The following is a 19,971-nucleotide window of genomic DNA, read 5'->3' on the forward strand; positions in this document are numbered from 1 at the left end:
AAAGCATTTTTTAAAAAAGGCAGAAACATAGGAAGAAAGAACAAATTTGTAATGAATAAAATCAACCCACTCCCTGGACTTTTTCCAAAGACGTTTGGCTGCTCAAGAGCAGGAGTGGAGAAACCTAACAATGGGGGTAAGCCAGGGCTGAGGCCTAGTCATAGAGGAAGACATGCATACAGAGAGAGGGGCAAAGTTGGCAAGAGTTGAAGAAAGAGTGGAGTTAAATAAAGACATTGCTGAGTCATCAGAGTCCCCAAGATTTAGAGAAGAGAAGAGAGATGAATCCAAGGTCTGACTGAGATGGTTAAAATTAACAGACTGAAGATCACGAAAATAGCATTGAACAGTATTACGAGGAGGCGGAGTATAAGTAAGAATAAAAGAAATTAAATGATGATCAGATAGTGGAAAGTCAAATGCCAAGTAGTCAGAAATGACACACTTTGCAGCAAGAACTAGGTGATGACAGTGACTGAGAGAATGAGTTGAAGAATTGGAATGTGGTTGAAGGCCAAAAGAAGCTAAGAGAGATCTAAAACAAGACGTTATAGGATTATTGTAATCGTGATCTTCTCTAGGACCCATTTTGTTTGTCTTTTTGGCTGTCCACTGTATCCTCAGCACTCTTCTCCATCACCACATCTCAAATGAATTGATTTTCTTCCTGTCTTCTTTCTTAACTGTCCAGCTCTCACATCCATACATGGTAATAGGGAATGCAATGGCTTGTATGTTTCTAACATCTGTGCTGAGTTGTATATCTTTGCATTTTAGGATCTTTTCTAGTTCTTTAATAGCTACCCTCCCCATTCTTAATCTTCTTCTGATTTCCTGGCTGCAGTCCCCATTCCTATCAATGTTTGATCCCAGATATAAGAACTCTTTTACTATTTCTATTTCCTCATTGTCTAGTTTGAATTCATGCATGTTCTCTGCGGTCATTATTTTCTTTATATTCAACAGTAAGCCTGACTTTGCACTTTCTTCTCTGATCTTCCTTATTAGTTGTTGAAGGTCTGTGAGGCTTTCTGCTAATATTTTGGTATCATCGGCATATCTCAGATTGTTGATATTCCTTCCTCCTATTTTCACCCCTTCTTCTTCTGTCTTCAAGACTTCTTTTCTTATAGTGTGTTCTGCATATAAGTTGAATAGGTAGGGTGATAAGATGCAGCCTTGTCTGACCCCTGTGCCATTTGGGAACCATTCTGTTTCTCAGTGTTGTGTTCTGACAGTAACCCGAGTACAAATTCATCATCAGGCCTGTCAGATGTGTTGGCACTCCCATGTCTTTAAGGGCATTTCATAGCCTTTCATGATCTGTGTAGTCAAAGGCTTTGCTACAGTCTATAAAACGTATGCTGATTTTCTTTTGAAATTTGTTGGTGCACTCCATTAGCCACTGTATGTTTGCAATGTTGTCCTTAGTTCCTCTTCCTTTCCTGAACCCTGCTTGGACCTCTGGGATTTCTCTCCTCAAGTATGGTTGGAGCCTAAGTTGCAGAATTTTGAGCATAATTTTGCTTGCATGGGAGGTCAGTGCTATGGTCCTATAGTTGCTGCAGTCTCTAGTATCTCCTTTTGGGGGGATGTGGATGTATATTGGTCATTTTCAATTTGTTGGCCACCGTTTTGTTTTCCATATCTGTTGACATATATTGGTTTGCACTAGAGTTGACTGTGTCCATGTGGATTGCAGCAATTCAATTGGAATATCATCTGTGGAGAACACAGGCAGTTTAGAATTATGGAAGCAGCCAATGGGAGTGAAGCTAAAAATGTGGGGGCTGCTCCCAGGAGTGGGTATAAATAGAGAGCTGTGTGTTAGAGGAGTGTGTCATTGTATCCTGAGGGAGACTGTTGTGATTTGCAGTTAGAAGAGGTTTAGTTACCCAAGTTAAAGACTAGAGGAGTATAGAGTTAAAGTAGGGGTAGGCAACCTGCGGCCCGTGGGCCAGATGCGGTCCTACCACCGATTGCCGCCAGGGCCTTTGGGGGGGCAATTGTCTATAGAAGCCTCAGAAACATGCATTTATATTAACATTTTTTAAAAAATCAGCAAATTTTTTCTTTTTTTTTCTTTTTTATTAGATTTTACAAGTTTCATACATTACGGTCCAATAAAAGAAGAATCCTGATACAACTTAATCTAGATACATCCTTATATATATGTTATCTTCAACAATCTTCCGATATCATCTTCACCATTTGAGACGCTTCCCTATAGGTGTTATAGACACTGTGTCTTCAAAGCCTTTTTACTTAATCAGCAAATTTTTTCACGTGTCCTCCATTTTTTTAAAAAAAGTGTTTTCCATTTGAAAATTTTGTCCTACATTTGTCCTGCTTTATTTATACATTTAATTTTTTAAAAAATATATATTTAATTAATTATTTTTTGGCTTCGGCCCCCCAGTTGTCTGAGGGACAGCAACCCGGCCCCCGGCTCAAAAAGGTTGCCTACCCCTGAGTTAAAGTGTATGCATTAATATCCTGCAGGATAAATATATCACTAGGAGGTGATGGAAATTATTAAGGTCATCTGGAGAACAGATGAAGTAAATATTAGGAAACTGAGGAAGTTCAGTTAGAGTGGCTGTTGGGGTAACAGATAACCTGAAGGGTTAAGAGATACAGAGGCTAGATAAAATTTCTGTGAGAACTAAGACTATAAGGGAATGTTTGTTAAGTCAAATGAAAGAAACTGTTAAACTTTAGTAACCAACACTCTTCCTATTCACAGCCTATTATGCATAATAGTGCAAAAGTGTTCCTTATATTGTCAATAAATTCTGTGGAGAGGTGGTTAAATCATATTTTGTTATGATGAGTGTTTTTTCTTCTTGAGTTTTACTCTTATTTTTGATATGAGTAATTCATTATCTGTATCACAGTTGACATCTGGTCTAGTCTTGGCCACCACTATGGAGCTTCGCCATCTTTTAATTCCAATTATATAGTCGGTTTAGTTTTTGTGTTGGCCATCTGGTGATGTCCATGTATATAACCTTCTTTCTGGTTGTATGAAAAATGTGTTTGCAATGAATAGATTGTTGGCTTCACAAAAATCTATCAGACACTTGCCTGCTTTGTTTCTTTTGCCCAATACAAATCTGCCTACTGTTTTTGATTCTCCCTTGCTTCCAACTTTTGTGTTCCCATCTCCAGTGATCAGCTTCACACTCTGTGCTGGTGTGTTGTCAATTTATTCCAGTACTCCTTCATAGAATTTATCAGTTTCTTCCTGTTTTGAATCTGTAGTTGGTGCATATACTTCAATTATGGTAATATTCATAAGCTTTCCATGTAGCCTTACTGAGATGATTTAGGCAGGTTACACACCGCCATTAAAGTACGGAGTCAGTCCGTACTAGAGTTAGGAAGGTGCGGTGCTTCTGCACCCCCCTAACCCTAGTACTGACTGAGTCCATACAAAATGGCAGCCCCCCTTCCACATGGGGGCCGCCATGACGACGTCACGACTGCACCGCCTCTATATGGGGCGGTGCGGACATGATGTCGTCAGTCCGTGCCAGTGTGCTTAGTGCGCCCTTTCCGCGGACCAGGAAGGAGCTCCGTTTCGGAGCTCCTTCCTGGTTTGCGGCGCCGTTTTGCTTTGCTGGGCGCAGCCTTCAGACGGCTGCGCCCAGCAAAGCAAGGGAGAAAGGGGCCAAGCGGCCCCTTTCTCCCCCTCCCCGCCGCCACGGGGTGCCCTTGGGGCTTGAAGCCCCAAGGACACCCCTTTTCAGGCTGCGGGGAAGCGGCGTTTTGCCGCTTCCTTGCAGCCTGAAAAGCAGCGGATCGGGGCCTCATCAGCTGCCGTTCTGGCAGCTGAGGCCCCGATACATCGGGGGAAGGGGCGGGTACAGCCCGCCCCAAATAGGCGCTCTGTAACCCGCCTTAGTGTGAATTTGAATTGTATCCTCTGACTGCTTGTGCCCCATCTCTTCTTGACTAGTATGACTACTACATATCATCCAGATTTTCACAGATGATAGCCAGGGCATGTGCAGACAAACAACACCTAAGTGTGATCAAGATGGAAAAATTATTAATGAGGAAAAACACACATGTTAACAGAAGCTGCAGCAGTTTGCTTTTGTCTGAGTCTCCTGGAAAGGGCAAAATTTCACTGCTTCTTCTTCTTTGCTCCTCGCTGAGTTAATAAACTACTTTTGCACTTTGAATTCAGTTTTTAGCAATTGAAGTAATATGAGGACAAAGTGGGAAAGTGGGAGGAGAGAGAAACTGGACATTTTAAAAGCAGGTGAATTAATTGTAAGTGAGGATTAATTGTAACTGTTCTTGCCAAATTGGGAAAGTTAGAAGGTATATTGCTGTTTTCTTTCCCTCTAATGGAAAGAGTACAGAGATACCAGAAAAGAAAGACCAATAATAGACCCTGAAAGCAATCCACATTTAGCTGTGTAGATGGAAAAGGAAATAGGATTATATATTATGGCCTAAATCCAAATAAATTATATCTCAACTAAAGCAGGCCCACTGACCTAATGGCTATATCATAAATCTACATTTATGTAAGTTCCATTGGCAAATGTGTCTACTGTAGATGGGACTAACAATTTCTTTGGACCAATGTGTGATGAATTATGAGATTATCTTTTTTATTGTATTAATGTTGTTAACCGCTATGATCTAATGTTGGAATAGTGGTATATAAATAAATATTATTATTATTATTATTATTATTATTATTATTATTATTTCTTGATATGAGTGTTGTCTAAAGAGTAATAGCAGGTATAGGGAAAACTAAAGTATTTGTGAAAAAGTAAGTGCCTCTCTTTTATAAATACTTGGTATTCAACAGCCGATAATTTAAACTATCATAAAAATATAAAATAGAAAAGTAAATTAGCTACAGCACTATCTTATATTTCCTTTCCTGTGACTATTCTTGCAGAAACATCTTGTACTCTCACTGAAACATAAAAAATAAGGCTAATTTTTGATTATTCTGTCAAGGATGGAAGAGGAAGGATGAAAGCAATTTTATTTTAAAACTGAAACACTGTTTCTTCAATATTCAGAGGAGCTTAGAAATTCTTTGTGTATTGCTTTGCGTTTCGGAATAAAGCAAATGAGGATTATGCAGGGTGATTATGACAGGCAATGTGAAGCCTTAATAGTGCCTTGGCAATCATTCATTCTTAATCAGGGGAGCTAGCAAAGGAATATTTGTGTGTTCCACACAAAATGCTTGCCAGCCTTTGGAAGGATTATAATGCAGAACTAATGAAATGATCTTTGGAAAGGAAAAACTGGTGTTTCCCCCTCTCACATGCACACATGCCTCTCATTTAAAACTCTCAATAAGCTCAATGCGCAGAGCATGTAACAAGAAGTGAAGAAAAACCTGTTTATTCATAAATGTCCCTGTCAAGTACAAAAACAATTTGTTAATTGTTATTTTTAAGTATACAGAGCAAGGTGTTAGTCAAGTGTTGAAATGAGTGGTTGTCTAAATTATACACTTCAACCATCCCTGTTTGGCAGACGGAGTCCTGCTTAATCTTCTGTCCTTCCAGTTTTTCAGCTGCTTTTAAAGTGTCCCAGTTTCTCTCTCCTACTACTACTTTATGCTCTGCTTGCATCAGTTACTGCAAAGTGAGTTCAAAGTGCAAAAGTAAATTCTACCCTGTTAACTCTGCAGAGGGAAGAGGACAGGCCAAATCTTGCCCTTCCCAGTAGATTCAGGAAAAGCAAGCTATTGCAGCCACTCCTAGCTTGTGTGTTATTTGTCAGTTTTAAAAAAAAGCCATCTTGACCACACTTGGATGGTGCTTGGCCACATCTGCCATTTTTCACATGTGAAATATTGGAGGATATTCAGTCTGTGAAACTATTTTTAAAGGGGGGGGGGGCACATGAACATCTGGGTTGAATATTCCAAGACCTGTGGTGCTTCCTGAAACAACTTTATTTATTTATTTATTTATTTATTTATTTATTTATAGATCAATGTAGGATTTGCACAGCACTTTACATAGAAATCAAAATGAAACATGAACAATGTTTTTAGATAGATATTGTTAATGTACTACTGAAAAGAGAAGTTAGCCAATATAAAATGAAATGCTGCTCAACTGGGCAATGGGGTGGTGGTGGTGGTGGAAAAAACACATATCCAAAGAGCAAAACCTTATATCATATACAAAAACATCCTTAGCCAATTCTCCCATATGGGACTTTAGAAGTGTTCCCAAAAGGCATTTGTGCTTGTATATGTGTGTATATGTGTGCACACATGAAGGGGTTTTATCAATACTGGGGAAACAATGAAGTGGAGATGTGCTTTTTAAAAAAGAAAAAAAGTGAAACACAAAATCCTTCCTTCACACCACACTCCTAGTGCAATTAATCTCACTAAATCTGGTATTTAATACAATTCCCCCTTTAGTAGTAGTCTCCTACTACTACTATTTGTTTGAGGCAACATGCTTGAGATTAATTACCTATCTATTGATCTCTTTAGCTGCATCCACACTGCAAAAATAAAGCAGTTTGACACGACTTTAACTGCCATGGCTGAATGCTATGAAATTCTGGAATTTATAGTTTGTTGTGGTACCAGAGTTCTCTGACAGAGAAAACTAAATATTTCCCAAAACTACAATTCCAGAATTCCATAGCACTAAACCATTCTAAAATTAAGGTGTTATCAAACTGCATTATTTCTGCAATGTAGATGCAGTCCTTGTCTTATTATTTTAAACACTACTATGAATGTGTTTTAAAACCGTATTTGTCTGTTGTCTTGGAAAAATGTTTTATTTTGAACTGTAACCTTTTGACATAAATCAATAGACAAATTTCCACAATTGCTTCCTCCTTTAAAGAAAAAAAAGAGAGAATGGTGGCTTTGTGATATGGTGCAGTGTAAAGGGAAATTATCATGTCCAGAAGACTTTCAGAAAGGGACACTACAGAACACGAAGATTAGATATTCCTTATTGTATTAATTTATTATTTATATATTGAAATAGAGAAGTGCCCAAAAGAAGGGCAACTTGTTTCAAGGAGGACGCCAGTTATACAGGGAAAATGTTGTCCATTGGAGATACATGGCTTCTTTTGTTGTAATGAGAAAACCTGGGTTTGGGGGATGGTTGGAAAAGAATGGCCAGCCCAAGTCATGGTTAGGAAGCATGAAGCTCAGAAATCCTTATTCATCTGAAAACAATCTTTCTGACATTGACAGAGAGCCTATTAGAATGGAAATCGATAGAAGGGTGAGCACAGTCATTATCCACCCCCGTCACTCTTATTTACCACTACTGCCATCAGCAAGAGCATCACCTATTACTGTGACTGACTGGCATCCTGGCTTGAGACAGGAAAGAGATCCCCCCCCCCCAGAGAATTGACAGGAATGTGAAAGAATGGTTTTTGGTTATGATGTGTGAGCGCCTCTCAATTTCATCTTTGGCTAAACAGGTGTTGCAGGTTTTTGTATGCCCCTCCTCCCACACACACAGACACAATTTCATTATTAATTAGGATGAATTTATGTAGATCCTCTATGGTCATTATTTTTGTTTCCTTTATATTCATAAAATGCATAACCCTGCTAATGACATTGTGATGCCTTTAGCAAAAAGATAGATGATACACCCCCAAAGGTTAAAAAAAAACATAACAATAACACAAATAGTTGAATATTAGAGAGCCAGCATGGTGTAATGGTTGAGCATTGGGACTATGACTCTGGAGGCCAGGGTCTAAATCCCAGCTCATCAATGTAAACCCACTGACTGACCAAGGGCAGGTAACACTCTCTCAGCCTCAGAAGATAGCAATGGCAAACCCCCTCTGAAGAAACCTGCCAAGGAAACGCCGTGAGAGGTGGTTCACCTTAAGATCACCATAAGTCGGAAACAACTTGAAGGCACACAACAATAATAACCCATTTAACTGGATGAGACAGTGAAAGGGAATAATAATAATAATAATAATAATAATAATAATAGGTTTTATTAATAAATGGGTACATTGGTTAAATGCCTGTACTGCAGCCACTCACTCACAAGCCATAAGGTTGTGAGTTCAATACCAGCCAAGGCTCAGGCTCAACTCAGGCTTGCATCCTTCTGAGGTTCTAAAATGAGGACCCAATTTGGTGGGAGCAACTGGCTTGCACATTGTAAACTATTTAAAGAGAGCTTAAGTGCACTGATAAGTGGTATAGAAATGTACTTGCTGTTGCTATTACTATTGCTATTGCTATAAGTTATCCCTCTTTCAAACCACGCTCAGGTGTTTTTAAAAAGCATTGGACTTGGAAATTTGCTGCTTGGTTACTTCTTTTGTTGGTTATCGTGGTCTGTACATTTTGTACTATTATTTAGATTTAGATTTATATGTACCCACATTTACTATTGAATTTTTCTTGACTCAGTCTGATGTAATATTTTTACACACATTTGTGCTTGTAAATCTTGACCTCAGAAAAATGCTGTTACTGTGGCAACCAGCTGCACAGCTGTTGTCCAGTTGAGGCCAGATGAAAGACAAGAAAACTATGAAGGATGCAGCATATGGTTGCTAATAAAATAAACTCAATTCCCTCACAAGGGAATGCAACTTTACACTTTACAGAACAAAACCAAAAAAAAATCTTCCTTCTGGGTTGTTTCTGACCACAGTACAAACTTGCAGCCAGTATTTGTGAGTTCTGACAAGAGCTGTTAAAAAGAAAAATCACAGAACGAAGGTAGTTGGGGAGCATTTGTCCTCATATGTCTCCTTCTGATGGCTAAATGCCACTGAGTTTTAAAGGTAAGAGAGGTGGACATAAAGAATAAGTTGGTCTGCAAAGAAAAGGGCTTCTTGGGGATCTTGCTCAGTAAAAGGAAGAGGAGAAATAACGCAAGATCCAGAATTATGTCCCAAATATAACGTTACAACAAAAGGTTGCTTATTCTTGATGTCTTGCCACAGTCCACAAATTTTAGGGCTACAGTTATCATCTCTGCTTGTATTGCAGTCAATAAAGTTGAGGCTATGCCAACTTCCCTTTACAAATATCCTAGCCTTTATGGTTCTTGAAGTACAATAACTTCAATGAATCCTAGAAGGATGGAGAAAATGCTAACTAGAAGTTGAAACATATTAAGCAGAACTAGGGGAAAATTTATTATTATTATTATTATTATTATTATTTTAAAAAGACAGGCATAGATGTTCTTTATGAAAATAGCAGGGACTTTTAGCACTGTTCCCTACCAAAACTTCTTTACAAGGGATATTCAGTTCATCCCTTGAGTTGCAATGCTTAAAAAGACTTTCATAACCGAAAGGTTTTCAAATGTCTTTTACCTGGCATTTTTTCTTGGTCATACTTCTGCTTTAATGCTGCACATCTGGGAATGGTTTTGTATTGGCTAAATTACATTTTAAAGTGCAAGTATTAATGTTGTTGTATGTATTCTTGAATTTTTTATTTTTGTTATATTATCATATTGCTTTTTATGTTTGTTTCATTTTTTTCAAAAAAATTGATTGATTGATTGATTGATTGATTGATTGCTGCCTTGGGCCAGAAGGCAACTTATAAATAAATACATTAATAGATTCATCTCAATGATAATCATTGATAGGTATGGTTAAAAGTCAGTGTTGATCTTAAAGACTGATTTTCCTGCATGGCAGGGGGTTGGACTGGATGGCCCTTGCGGTCTCTTCCAACTCTATGATTCTATGATTCTATAATTCTATGATTCTATGATCATTCAATTCTGGTAGCATGTTAACCTTTATTCTGAATTCTCCAAATAGTGAGGTAGAGTTTGCTATCATCCTGCCACTCAGTGGCCAAAAACAGAATAGCATAATTTTACTGGATCTTTAGTAATATTTTCAAAGATTAAAGGAAGGAAATGTTCCTCTAAAGTGATGAAGGAAAACTCATAAAAGCAATATTTGTTTTTAATCCTTTGTGTTCTTTTCTGTAATTTTATGGATTTTTTTTTAAAAAAGAGTTTACTTGCAATATATCTTTTAAAAATCAATATTCATTCATGTGCACTAAACTGGAAAGAACAAACAACAAAAATGGTTGCATCATACCCTTCTGATGTTCTTTAGAACTATCTGTTGGAAACGGTATGATAAAGGATGCTGGACTTAGATAAACTTTCTGTCAGAATGTAAATCTCCTTATGTTCCCAAGTGGAATAATATTCAATTGTTGTTGTGGGACTTCAAGTTGTTCCTGACTTATGGCAATCCTAAGGCAAACCTATCACAGGATTTTCTTGGGAAAATTTATTCAAAGGGGTTTTGACTTTTTCCTCTGAGACTGAGAGTGTGCAATTTGCTCAAAGTCACCCAGTGGGTTTCCAAGGCTGAGCAAGGATTTGATCCCTGGTCTCCAGAGATTTATCCAACGCTCAAACTACTATACCATTCTGGTTCTCTAATTTTCAGTTATTAAAATTATTGTTATAATTTTAACACCAGGGTATATCATCTATTCTTCTACCAAAGGCACCATAATGTCATCAGCAGACTTACTGTTGAACATAAAGAAATAAAAATAATGACCATAAAGGATATACATAAATTCAACTTAGGAAGTGAGAAGACTGAAATAATTAAAGACTTTCAGCATCTTAGATCAAACATTGATCAAAACGGAGATTACAGCCAAGAAACAAGAAGACAAGATCCTAAAGTGTAAAGATATACAACTGAGCACTAAAGTTAGAATCATCCAAGCCCTTGTACTCCCCATTACCATGTACAGATGTGAGAGCTGGACAATGAAGAAATCCAACAGAAAGAATATCATTCATTTGAGATATGCTGCTGAAGAAGAGTGCTGGGTCCTAGAACAGACCAAAATTGAACTCTTCCTGGAAGTCAAAATGATAAAATTGAGGCTGTTGATTTTTTGGCCACATCATGAGAAGGCATGACTCATTAGAAAAGACAATAATACTAGGAAAGATAGAGGGAAGCAGAATGAGAGGAAGACCACATGCCAAATGGTTGGACTCAATCAGAGAGGCCACAGACCTGAGCCTGCAGAACCTAAGCAATGCAGTGGAGAATGGGTGGCTTGGAGATATCTCATTGGCAGGGTCACCATGAATTGAGGCCCTTGAGGGCAGTTAACATCAACAAAATCTTTCAAAAGATTATGATGTCAATAACTGATGTCAATGTAGTTCAAAGTTGCATAGGGATGTAGTGCCTAAATCTAACATAATGCTAGGGAAATGAAAACCGCTCCAATTAATTATGCAGGATTTCACTCCTAACAAGAAAGGAAATTCCAACTAAACACCAGGAAGAACTTCCTGATTGTAAGACCTCCTTCACTAAACCTTTTAAAATAGAAGTTGGTTGGCCACCTTCCAGAGATGCTTTAACCCAGGATTCCTACATGAGGGGGTAGGAGGCATGGGACCCTTGTGATCCCTTCCAACTCTTTGATTCTTTAGATTGGTTAAAAGTTCATGCAAGCAGTTGCACAAAGTGGTTGCACAACAAAACATTGCACTAATTCTGAAAATGTTAAACTGCTAGGGCAGCAAGTCCAGTACTAATAAATTGAAATCGTTACTATACCTTCTTAACATTTCACAAATGAAAACTGGGATGTATGTGGCTGAGCAACATCAGAATGTAGTCAAGATGACAGGAGTTATAAATGAAGAAGATGGCACAAGCTAGGTGAGTCTGTAGCAGTTTGCTTTTATCTGAGCCTACTTAGAAGGCCAAGATTTTGCCCCATCCTCTCCTTTTGCACATTAAACTCAATTTACAGCAATTGAAATAAGCTGAGGACTAAGGACAAAGAAAATCCCATGATAGGTTCACCTTAAGGTACCCATTAGTTGGAAATGACTTGAAAGCACACAGCAACAGCAACAAGAGGACAAAGCGGGATAGTGGTAAGTAAGAAGAAAACTGGGACATTTTTAATGTAGCTGAAAAGTATGAGGAGAGAAGATTTATTGGGACTGTCCTGCCAGTTCAGAATAGTTGGCAGGTATGTATTACAGGCTAAAGAATTCAGAAACATTTGCCACAAAACAATGGCAAATCAATCACAGGTTTCCAAGCTCTTCATATCACTGGAGCAAATAGCCCTGACAACAGCCAGAAAAGGCTTGACATATGGAATCTGTTGGAATATGTTGCAAATCTACAGCTGGGCAGGTGATTCAGCTGAACAACAACTATAATGACATCTCAGCAGAGATGCCAATGCTATTAACCCAGAATGATTTGTCCTGAAATGGTTCAAACTATGGCGGGTTACAAACCGCCAAAAAATACGTATTGAATACGTATTAGGGTTAGGAAGGGGCGGTGCTTCCGCACCCCCCTAACCCTAATAAGTAGTCAATACGTACAATATGGCGGCGCCCCTTCCACATGGGGGGTGCCATATTGACGTAGCGGACGCTGTGCGTCCGCACATCGCGCGGCGCTTATGATGCCGCGAGTGCACCATTGGCACCTCGCGGCATCATAACCACGCCGCAGGAAGAAGCTCCGCGAGGGAGTCGCACGGTTTGGCTGCTGCGGTTCCCTCGCAGAGTAAACAGCAGTGCTGGGATACTGCCGCAAAGCGGCGGTTTGTAACCCACCTACATGTCTATTTAAGTACTTATACTGTATAATCAAAGCAGCACAAAATGTGCCCCATTTTTGTAAAACTAAAGTTAGGACTCTCTGAAAGATAGTTAGCAGGCTATCTTTTCATACATAGGCACAACTGTATCAGAAAAGATGCATAAAATCAGTAACAGAAGTACATAGGGAGACAGTTTATGCATGATGAAAAGAGCTGGTAGAAGGCTGACAGCATAAAGAGTTTGAAAAGAGAAAGTCAAGTCTACTAAAGAGCAAAGGATACTTGTTTTCTTGTGGGGGACAAGATTGACTGGTAGTAAGATCAGGTTGGCTTAACCAAAAATTGTTTGTCTGAGAATAGAAGGCATACCCGTATCTTTCAGATTATGGTTATCTGTGCATAATTTTAAGAAATAATTTGATCCCCCATCCCTTTCTCTACTACATCTTTCTTAAATTTATTTCTAAGGAGAAAAGAGACAAAGCAATAGGAGTTCCTGACTCCTTTTCTTCTACTTTACTTTCTTATCCTCCACTTCAACATGTAAACAGATCAGATTTACCTCCAGATAACTGATCCTCAGTGGTCCCATAGCAGAGCAAGGAGAAAATGGCTAGCAAAGAGAGAGTGCCTAGAATGCTCTGCTGGAGGAAGGAACAGAATCCTTTTTGCATTTTCTCTAAGCACCAGTTTCTTACAGCTTGTAAGGAAGCTGTTTTATGAGAATTCTTTCCACTTCCAGCTAGGTCTATAAGGCATTTCTATTACAATAAAATAGCACAAAGGAGCAATACAAATCTTATAAGCAGGTCTTAAAGTTGAAATGCTTTGCAATATATCCAGTGAGCATTCAATTCATTTACAGTAAGTCAAACCAGAAGATGTAAAGAGAGATGCCTGACACTTTAATGCTTCCTTCTTGGGACATACAGCAGTACACAATCACCCATTTCATAAACAACATCTGGTGCAGTGATTTGGGATATTGCAGTTGCTGTTGCTAAAAGGCACAGACAGAGGCCGGAGGGGGAACCCAGTTCATCACAGATCTGCAGACAATGGTCTTGGTATTGATATTCTCCACTTCTGACTCAGATCTGTCAGCAGCTTATTTAGTGCTAAATCTTTCTCTTGGATGAGAGCACATATGCCTTTTGCTGGTTTCCATGGAAACAGGCTATGAGCATCCATTTGCTTTCAAACTTTTTCTTTCTTTTTTTAAGCCAATTTGAGTAGTTAATTGTAAAGAATGGTGAGTTAATCTTGTAGCCGTTCTGTAGAGAGTGCCATAAGTGATACAGTCCGAGATCTCTCTTGTGTGTTGTTTCCTTTTGAGGCACTTGGACTGTCAAAGTTGTCATCTTCTTTATGCCATTGTAGGCCCTTGCCAAGGAAAAGAGTTGCTGTCCAGGGGACCATTCATACTATGCAATGAAAGCACTATTATTGCACTTTAACTGGCATGGATCCATCCTCTGGAATTCTGATGTTGGTAGTTTGGTGAGGTACTGGGGGACTCTGGCTGAGGATTGGAAATGCCCCTTACTACACTGCCAATCTTAGAATGATACAGGAGGGAATTATGACAGTTAAAGTTCAATAATAGCAATATAGTTCTATAGGCCAAATGCCTTGCCTTCTGTTATTCCTGAGCACAGCTACTGTGAATGGCCAGGGACTGCACTCTATAGCTGTATTGCAGCTACAGATCCATAGTGGTTAGCACTACCTGGCATGAACCTATACAGCTACTGAAAGGAACTTTAGTACCCAGTCAGACTGGCTGGTTGATCTGAAACTGACTGAAACACCCTCAGATAGTGTCCTTCTGTATTCTGGCTTAGTTGCTAGTTTGCTTTGAGAACTCCCGACTCTGACACTTGTATACTCAACAGCTATTTCTTAGATGACTAGAATCCCATTAAACATGGCCATGTAAAAGCATGTAAGCATTCTGGCTTAGAAAAAGAGAGAATCCCAGGTACCCACAGAGCACAATCTGTCATGACCTATCCTAAACTATTCAGGTCTATTGAAACCCAAATAACTAAGGAAATGTTCTAAAAGATTCTACCCAAAGTGAGGTGAATAGACAAGGAAATGGCAAATGATACCTCGGCATATTTAAGTGTAAAATTTGAGGAACAGTTTTCCGCACTGGGAGAACAGCTTCTAACTGAATTGGCAGTGACTAACCACCAAAATGATCTGGAAGTTGTCAACAAAACCAACTCTGTGAATATCTCATCATAATAGAATCCATGTTAAGAGCCATTGAAAAAAGGAGGGAAAGTACAATGGCTTATATTAAAGAAGATCTGTCCATGGCTAGTAGATATAACATCTATTAGTATCTTTCAGTTCAGAAGCAGTATGTTGTGGGGGTTTTTGGCTGGTCCAACACAACTGTTTAAAAGATGATGGGGGCTCTGTACCTGTAAATAATGCTAAGAGGCTGTACATAAGGGCGGCTCAATGCCACCCCTCTGATCCCCAGATGGAGGCCACGGCAACCACATGCCACGGCCTCTGGAAGGAGCAAAAAGAAGCTCCGAAAAGGGGCTTCTTTTTGCGTCCTGGAAAGAGCGTCATAAGTGCTGTGGCATGGTGTCATGATGCCCCTTCTGCACAGTGCTGTTTGGATGCTGCACCCAGCATGCGTCATTATGGTGCATGCTGTATGGACAGGGGCATGCCATAATGGTGGCCGGGCAGCACAGTAAGGGCTCGGAGTGTGCAGACGCTCAGCCCTTACCATGCATTACAGCCAAATGTTCTCCCCTCTGTGTTCAAGTGGGTACATGGAATATCCAATTAATTTCCATCCATTCAACTTAAATCTTATTGAGGGGACACATCTAGATGTGCAAAATAAGGGGTCTGAAAAGCAATAAGAATAGTTATTGCATTGAATGGTTCAAGAATATTTTAAAATGTTTTTTGAGCTGATGAAGAGAAGCCATGGGAGAAGTGGCAGTAGGATCTATTTTGGAATTTAGGTGTCATAGTTCCTATTCTCTACATCATGTTTACCCATTACCCACTTTCCTTGATAGTCAGAAGGCAAATACTGAACATGTCTGGGGGAAATACTAATTTGAGACAAAAGTTACCTATTTTTATGGATATGGTAAATACTCTGCTATCTATCTATCTATCTATCTATCTATCTATCTATCTATCTATCTGTCTGAACTATTTATATCCTGCTCTTCAGCCACATTATGTACATTTCAGAAACCATCTACAAACCTCCAGTAGTCTGAGGGTAGGCAAGTAAGATAGTTCAGTTTAAAAGTCTAAGGTCTGCGTTCAGATGTTGCTCTATACAGGAATAGGCCTTTTGAATCAATAAAATCTAATAACTATTTATTAGCTTCCCATTTATGAATGGGTCTAATCTAGTTGGGGGAGGGGGAGTTGGATTTGAATTTAAAAACTGTATTTGTTCTAATGTTTTCAGTTTCAATAAGTGGTATATTTCCAGAAATTCCTTTGATGATGAAAGCTAAATAGACTGAGGTGTTGTTTTGTTTTGTTTTGTTTTGTTTTGGTGGGGGTTTTGTTAGCTAACCTGACCCACCAGTGTACCCATGATTTAACCTGCTCAGGAACTCTGAAGCCCTACTTTTTCTGATAATGGTTGGGCATAATAGAACAATCCTCAGTTGCAATGCATCTGAGGCATATGTTTGTGTTATAACAACTCAAATACTCCTGAGCAAATTTGAGGGTGGAAGAGGAATGGTATTGCATTTAAATGAGAATGCTATATTCTGAACATTCCTGTGTTTACTAAGATTCAAAAGCTGGGTGTTGAAAAAGATCTCATTTTTCCCCTACCATATCTTCCATATGCATGAAAAACTGTAAGAGCAGCAGGTAATTAATTGGTAATAAATAATATTTGTGGAGAAAAGGCCTGCCTGAACATCCACCTATTGGATGCAATCCTCTGTGTTACACACAACTTCATATTGTTTGTAAATGAAATTTATGCAATTATAAGCATTTGACTGTGCAATCATTCTTAAAATCAAATAAATATAAGCCATTCTCAGAACCTGAACCTTGATTCTTGAAAGCCTGAGTGCACATATTTATGCTAGCTAATATTCTTCCCCATTACATGTACATTTCCCATTGCTGTTAATTCAACATTCACATTAATTATAATGCACAGCTATCAATTGCAAATGACTTACTAATGTAACCAGCCCAGCTGTGGTGATATGCACAGAGCTAAGCTTTTTGAGTGGAATTCCAAATAATTGGTTGTGCTCTTTAAGCTTATTCTGCAGTGTCAGTGATAATGCCTTTTGTTTCTAAAACGAGGAACATTTATGGGTTACTTATCCCATTTTCATATAAACTGATAACATGGTAACCATGCAAAATTTGTGTGACACATAATATATCTTTTACTTACCATAAATGTATGAAATGCCAACAAGTTCAAAAATGGCTATTATAACCAGAGAGTAAGATGCTGCATAGGTATCAACAAGCTGCAACATGTACATTCCACCCTAAAATTAAAACATAGAATTACTAACAGAAATGCCCAGAGCTATTAGGAGTTGGTCTATCAAGGAAACTAGGCTAACAGTTTCAGTTCTAAGCAGATTCAGGTTTCTGCTGATTTGTCATCACAGACCCCATAGCTGCCACCCCTGGACTCGGAATCCATGAACAGGAATTATAGAATTTTTCATCAATTTCCAGTTGCATATCACTTTCACCCATTGCGGAGAGAGCTCATAGTCCCCATACAGCAGGATGAACATTTTAGATCCTCACAGTCATGTTTCATAGCTGAATCCACCCAGTACTAGACCTATACTGAGGAAACTGTCACCTAAAGAGTTGTTATAAATGTCCCCAAGTCTGAGCAATGTTTGCAGATTTTTTTTTAAAGTGAAAACTGGTGGAACCAAAAAGCCCCCATCACCAGTGTGTGTGTGTGTGTGTGTGTGTGTGTGTGTGTGTGTGTGTGTGTATTTGTCACAGCCAGTCTAACTTACTGATCCCCCAAAATATCCCTCTCCATTTTTATTTGAACCATAATGCAGAGAAACAGAAGCGATATGCTCTGGTTATCAGTAGGCTGTTCTCATTCAGGTGGAATTCTTGTTGGTGTCAGGATATACAAGAAGTGTACATGAAACCCTAGTTTCAGTTATTACAACAGTCCTAACACTTAACACACTGCAGTTCTTATTGGGCTCAGAAAATAGTTCATAACTGATTCAGTGCAAGTTCAACTAAATTTTTTAAAAATCTAATGTATAAGTGAGGAGTTCACTAGTGCACTATCCTTGTGCATTAAGTATGTGGCAGAAAAGTGGTCAATTAGCCTAAGTCCAGAGAGGGTGAGAAGAATGGGTTGAAGATTTGAAATCAAGGGGGATTAGGTAAACCAATCACAAACTGGCATAACTGAGGGATCCAATTTTGGGTCTAGTAGAAGAATGAGGAGCTTCACAGCCAATCCTGCCACCACTGGTAGAATGGACATTATCACATGGGAGGAATGTCTCTCAACTTCAAAAGAAAGGAAAGTAGGGCCAGTTCGGAAATGAATGTAAGTACGTGGATGGTTATCACACCACATAAGAACACAGCACACATTCCAAAGCCAAAGTAGTGCATATGCAAAGGAAATTATATGAGTATGTAACCTTCATAGTCTAGAATTCAAATTAGCATCCCTGCACATGCACAGTAAGGGCAGAATCGGATCGTGAGCTTTTTACACTTCCAGTGGGGCTTGCTTCTGGTTCCCATGGTTTTGCCTTGTTTCACATTATTTGTTCATTCATTACCCTTTATTTCACGTTATTTAGGCAATTCACGTTATTTGTTCATTTGTTACCCTTTATTTCACATTATTATGCAATTCACATTACTTGTACATTCATTACCCCTTATTTCACATTATTTAGGCAATTCATCAAGTCAAAATCAGTCCAAAGCAACCTTGTACTTGTTTTGAACATTGGATTAAGACTCTAGAAAGCAGGGATCGAATCCCACTGGGTGACCTGGTGCAAGTCACACTCTCTCAGCCTCCTCACAAAATGGCAATGGCAAACCCCATCTGAATAAACCTGCCAAGAAAAGCCAGTGACAGGGTCGTAAGAGAGAAAGAGAGAGCCCTAGCCAATCCCTTCCCTCCAGTTGGAGAAGATGAGTTTGCAAAGGGAAAGAGACGGAGAGGGCTGAGAGGAGGAGGGAGGCAGTGTGTGTGTGTCTCTGTGGGGAGGGCTGCTTCATCCCCAAAACAGCTCCAGAACTCTGAGAAGAACTTTGCGAGGCTGAGAGAAAAGCCCCTCACACCCCTCCAGGAGGGACAGACGGAGGAAAGGCAGACTTTGGTGCCGGCCTTTTAACTTTTGGGGGAGGCCAGATCATTTCCCCCCCTCTGGGCAGCATAATCGTCTTCACTTTTCCTGCCCCTTTGCTCCCAGAGGGAGCAGCCAGGGAACATAGTAGAGAAAAATGCAGCCAGCAAAGGAGCTTGGGAATTCTAGCCTGATTTGAAGGCAATCCAAGGGCGATGGAGACATGTGTTCCATATCTGCCAAATTCGTATTGAACGCAACTTTGGAGTGGAGCAGGATTTGTAAATTCTATATTTTCCTGAATTTACACATCTCTTGGTTGACCCTGGACTGGGTTTGAATTGACTTAGCATTGCCTTTGATTGTGTGTGAAAACCTCTTGCGCAAAAATGTGAAACCCCATGATTGCACCTGCAATCACACTGCACTGACCTTCCAATTTCCTCCATGTGACAATGTCCAGTGCCATATTTCAGGGATTACTGACAAACACCAAACACATGGCACTCAGTACAGTAATGTAGTGTACCTAAGGCCTTCAGGGGGGACATAGTTCTCATACTTGCAGAAGCACATCCCTGCCCCCATGCTAACCCTACCAGTACGTAGAGGAGGAGGTTAGATTGCTATGAAAATCTGCTTTGAAATTTCACTTTAAATTACACACTTTTTTTAAAAAGAGAATAGTCTGATGGAGCTATAACTATTTACTATATCCATTGGAAGAAAACATAGCCCATTATATTGTTATGTTAAGAAAATACTTTTACCTGAGTGATCATAGGAAAGCCCATGATGAAAAAGGCAATACAGCATCCAAAAGTGAACAGAGGCTTGTGAGTACGTAAGTACTTCGGAAACTCATCTGAAACTGATGTCACTATTGTCTCAATAGTGGCAAACTGAGGAATATCAAAGACAACAAATAAATAAAGAATACATCTAGCAAAACCAATTTTATTTGGAAATGGCATTTCTAATACTTTTGTTAAAGCCAGAAAACAGAGGCTTTAG

The 19,971-nt window shown here is 39.2% G+C and overlaps 1 protein-coding gene across 1 annotated transcript in view; it reads right to left on the reverse strand.

Moving 5' to 3' along the window:
- Positions 1–19,971, reverse strand: part of SLC6A5 (solute carrier family 6 member 5) — an 82,747-nt gene that overhangs the window by 17,617 nt on the left and 45,159 nt on the right. Inside the window, exons 9-10 of the mRNA XM_089523484.1 lie at positions 19,728–19,859; positions 17,043–17,142 (exon numbers count right to left, since the gene is read on the reverse strand). Coding sequence (XP_089379610.1) covers positions 17,043–17,142; positions 19,728–19,859 — 232 coding nt within the window. The remainder of the gene's footprint in view (positions 1–17,042; positions 17,143–19,727; positions 19,860–19,971) is intronic.

Source organism: Sceloporus occidentalis, unplaced genomic scaffold (genome assembly GCF_023333645.1).
Source record: "Sceloporus occidentalis isolate IW3139 unplaced genomic scaffold, rSceOcc1.0.p SCAF_4, whole genome shotgun sequence".
Taxonomy (NCBI): Eukaryota; Metazoa; Chordata; class Lepidosauria; order Squamata; family Phrynosomatidae; genus Sceloporus; species Sceloporus occidentalis.